This window comes from Hyposmocoma kahamanoa, unplaced genomic scaffold (genome assembly GCF_003589595.1).
Source record: "Hyposmocoma kahamanoa isolate Upper Pololo Valley unplaced genomic scaffold, ASM358959v1 88, whole genome shotgun sequence".
NCBI lineage: Eukaryota > Metazoa > Arthropoda > Insecta > Lepidoptera > Cosmopterigidae > Hyposmocoma > Hyposmocoma kahamanoa.
Window position 1 is genome coordinate 22,019,343 of NW_020654466.1, and position 4,760 is coordinate 22,024,102.

At 34.6% G+C, this 4,760-nt stretch overlaps 1 protein-coding gene across 3 annotated transcripts in view; it reads left to right on the forward strand.

Annotated features, from left to right (window-relative positions):
• The window catches only part of LOC113236053 (SPRY domain-containing SOCS box protein 3), a 25,036-nt gene that overhangs the window by 13,233 nt on the left and 7,043 nt on the right, over positions 1-4,760 (forward strand). For all 3 annotated transcript variants that reach the window (XM_026472046.1, XM_026472045.1, XM_026472044.1), the window contains one exon: positions 3,550-3,638. In XM_026472046.1, the coding sequence (XP_026327831.1) occupies positions 3,550-3,638 (89 nt within the window). The remainder of the gene's footprint in view (positions 1-3,549; positions 3,639-4,760) is intronic.

Consider the following 4,760-nt stretch of genomic DNA (forward strand, 5'->3'; position numbering starts at 1 on the left):
CTTGTATTTTTATATAAATATTCACTAAAACCGAAAATTAACCTACTACTAAAACTAGCCTACATGAATTTGACTTTTGCCTCACTTGTGACAATTCGTTTGATATGAAACTGTCATTCTATGCGTTATTATTCTAAGTATAATAGTATATATAATATTATTCCAGTTGACTCTACAAGAACTATTTCTGTAATATCTATTTAAATTACATAATGTTATAAAAACCGTATAAACCAATTAGTCTTGTAGTTTTTACAACTAACGAATCTAGCAGTCATCGGTCTTATACCACGGTCATCGACATGTCAATGATAAATACGCCAGACAGTTCTAAATACTACGTTAATTTATATTACAATGTAAATATGGTGTGTGTGTGCGTAGTACATTAATAGGGTATTTGACCAAACAAAAAAATAATTGAAGGATTTTTTTGAGATTTTTAAACATTTATTGGAAATCGAATTAGAAACTTGTTTATTGTTATTTGAGCTGACACAACAGGTACTAATACACTTTTAGCAAAATGATCATTGATTGAAATGATGATTGTATGACGCTATTATGGTTGTGATGTCATAAAGTGTTTGGTGTCAGCGGCCCAACAGTTTGCACTGCAGTGCAGACGCTGGACGAGCAATTTAGGCAATTTATGTATACGTTTTTACAATAAGATTCTGGAGCATATACCATTTCCTAAGTTTAAAACTTACATTAAAAGTATTTTAATTGAAAAGTCGTATTACAAAATTGTAGACTACGTGTTAGATAATGATGTATGGAAAAACAACATGAGTCTAGATTCCACACAAATATGTGTTCTATGGCATTTAAGTTTATTTGAAAAGCGCAATCCCTAGAGTTTCTTGCTCATTCATCTCAAGGAAATCGGCACAGTGAACGAACAGTAGCTTAAAAAATGACATTTTCAAGTATAAAAATGTTGCTTTACTTCGAAATTTACAATAGGTATGATATTCTACTAAATTCAGTATTCGGCTTTTCTGCCCACGATTATGGGCAAGAATGGGTTAAAACCCATCGCCTTGGGAACAACCCGGGTGCGTTGATTAGATTTTAACCCACTGCCCATCTTTGGTCATAAATAAATCACCCCTTGTATAGGCTTGACGAAATGCTCAAACGTTTTATCAAAAACGCCTTAATAGATTTCAATTAAATGCCCCACTCTCCCACTGGACAGGACCCCTATCTACACGCTGTAAACTCTCTTTCAAAAACACATCAATACAAGCATAGTATAATAATACAAGCATGGTAACTCTATACAAACGTTTACATTCGCATAATTTTACATAGCGCTGGTCGTCTCAGGCGCCTTTCATTATTATGCGACAGTGTGCATCCGTACACAGCGCGGGGCGGGTGTGCACACATGTAAGCCGTTCTGCTGTTTATGAATGGAGTTACCATGTTTGTCTTATTATACTTTGATACAAGTCTGTGTTCAATAGGGCAGCGTACACGCTCAAAGCTACGCGACATTTGCAACTCCCGCCGTCGCGCATTTGCATTATTTTTCTTTAACTGTTAAGAAGTCAAATGCCTTATAAGTGTAGAACTAAACGATTATAACCCAATTAAACTGATAAGATTAAAGACATTAATGTAGTGATGAATATGTAAACATGCAACTGTCACATATTTAACTGTATTAACAATCCATATCTTTGTAGAAAATGGAAATGGACGACGGTTTTTTGTAAATGTTCGTAATTTGTTTATGAAAATATGTTGTCTACAAGTTGATAGCTATAAAATAAGTATAATTATACTGTGGCACTGCTGAAGGTTACTATTGTTACGTTATATGGCTTTAAATAATAATCAAAAATATTTTATTTATTTATTCTATAACTACCACATAGAGAAGCACGAACGTTGATCTTAAAATTGGTCAATAATTTTAAACACTGTGATAGTGATTTGGGTCAATATTGATAATAATAATAATTTGTGAAATGTAGCTAGAAGTCAAAATAACACAAGAGAAAAAAGTTGAGAGTGTAATAATGATAATTGTGTAGTAACATGGAACTGGGCTGTATGGTCTAAAGATCATTGCCCTGAAAAGGAAGATAAATATGTTTAATACAGTTCATATGTTCATATATATTCTAATGATAATTGTGTAGTAACGTGGAACTGGGATGTATGGTCTTAAGATCATTGCCCTGAAAAGTAAGATAAATAATTATTATACTTCATAATTTCTTATGTTTTAGCTAGATTTGCTACACATAGGAAATAAAACTATTTTGTTTAGCATCTTAAACATGTATATTTGTTTTTTGAAACAAACATGTTTTGTGCTTTTTGCAAATCCCATGGTTAGGCAGAAACGTTGGTTTGTTTGAAAAAAACAAATATCCTCGAATTAGTTGGGATAAAGTTGTTTCATTTCCAATAAACATTCTTCTTCTTAGCGTGTCGACGATTTACGATGCGTTTCTGGAACACATGATTTTTGAGGCACATTTCCCAAAGGATTAAAAAGTGGTCATCCGAATTCTTTCTATATTAATAGAAACAACGTTCATTCCCGGTTCTGAAAGCAGAGATTTTTGTTCCACATGAGGTTTGACCCTTGACAAAAGGCTTTTTGGTATCCTTGACTCCAATAAATACATACATCGAGTACATACTTTTTGCAAAGATTACATAGGAGACGCGGTACTCTTCGGCACAGTGGGCTCGCATCAGAGAGACTCGGGTTCAAGAACAGGCGAACTATTATTACCATAAGGGGATATGCCAGTTTGCTCTGATATGTATGGGAATCAATGGGAAACAATGAACTTACGAGGATAAATATTATAATATTTAGTATATTAAACAAGAAAGTTAAATAAAAAGAACCGATTTCAAACTTTGCTTACGTAAAAACTGAAAGTTAAAGTTAGTAACAATCGGTTACCGGAAAGTGCGCGAAACGGATTCGTCGCCTAGATTGCCATCCATAGAGGTGAAATATTTCTTCAAATTCAAATGGGAGCAATAAATACTGAGGTACCCTCTTTCCAACAAAAAAATCATTAAAATCGGTTCACAAATGCCGTTCACACATACAAAATAAATACAGTCGATACCAATTTCTGCCTAATGAGAACATTACTGTGTTTCGGTTTTGAAGGGTAAGGGTGCTGGTGAAATTACTCTTATCTCACAGTAACCGGCGCAGTAGTAGTGTTCCTCAGATCTTTGCGATGTGAAGCTCTGAGTGGCACTGCAACTGTTATGGACAGGCATGTCTCTTAACACCAGGCGCAGGACATGTATTCGTCCTGTCACTTGGTATCATAAAAAAAAATAAGTACAAGGCTTTGCCCTCTTTTACCACTGAAGGTTCTCATCCTTGCATTCTCGTACATATACGCTATAATTCTCCGAATGCCCGATTTATTCCGTAATATCCAAATCACTTTAAACTTATTTTCTTGTAAATATTTTCAAATGTCTAACTACACCCGAATGTCCAATTTATTCCGGAATACCCAAATTAATTTAAACCTGAACTGTTCTATGCAGGTGATATAGTTCTCGAGAGTGATGATCAAAAGGACAACGAAGATATGGAGGTAGACGACCTAGACCCCACCGGTACCTCGACCAGTATGGTAAGTTTCAAGAATTTTAAACATTTTTGAATTTTCAAAAGAAAATTAATTGCGCACTGTGGTGTTGGTACAAAATCGTACGCGAGTACATTTATTATTCCACTAACTTTCATATTTATCAACAATTCATAATAACTATCAATAATTCATAATAATTGTCAATAAATAGATACCGACCTTAACCGCAATGCGCATTTAGTTTTATGAAAAATATTATACACTAATTTAAAAATCAAAATTCATTCTTATTTTTAAAGCAAAGCCTTGTATCTGTGAAAGCTTCGTTAATTTATTATGCAAACTAAACGAAGTATGTAGCATGGGAATGATTCGCACAATCTTTTCATTTCATCTTCATTACCCAAAGCAAGAAATTGTATTTCACTGCCTCCGTGGCCGAAAGGTTACCAGACTGCCACGCAGAGGTCCCAGGTTCAATTCCCGGGCCGGGAGAAATATTTGTATGGCCTACATTTATTCCTCTCGTGAGTTTGGGTGTAATTTGTGGTTGTCTATGTGTGCACAGGGTTTCCCTAATGCGGGGCTATGTTGAGTGTGTGCGTTATTATTAGAAATTGTATTAATAAAAATAACAGTATACCAGTTGCATAACTATCTATACTTAGAATAATAACGCATAGAATGATAGTTTCATATCAAACGAACTGTCACAAGTGAGGCAAAAATCAAATTCATGTAGGCTAATTGTAGTAGTAGGTTAATTTCGGTTTTAGTGAATATTTATATAAAAATACAAGTTGAAACGCGTTACTTCCTTGTGGAATGTGATGTTAGTATCTATTTTATGCATGTCTGATGTATTTTTACACTCATTTACCGCACATTTCGTCATTTTTAGCTAAAATTCTTGATCTATTCGCGGTGCAAGTTGACCTTGAGCACTGACGGCCCGCCCGCTCGTGTAGGCCCTTTGGGAGCGCTTCAATTTGCCTCACTTAGCGTGTGCGGACTAGGTTTCTATGCGTTATTATTCTAAGTATCTATATGTTTATATTGGTTTATATAAAATTTCTGTAATAGTGGACGGAAATATAACTTTGCACGAGTATGTGAACATTTCGTTTGTGGTGTTATATTGCATGATGGGACCAGTTATAAAAG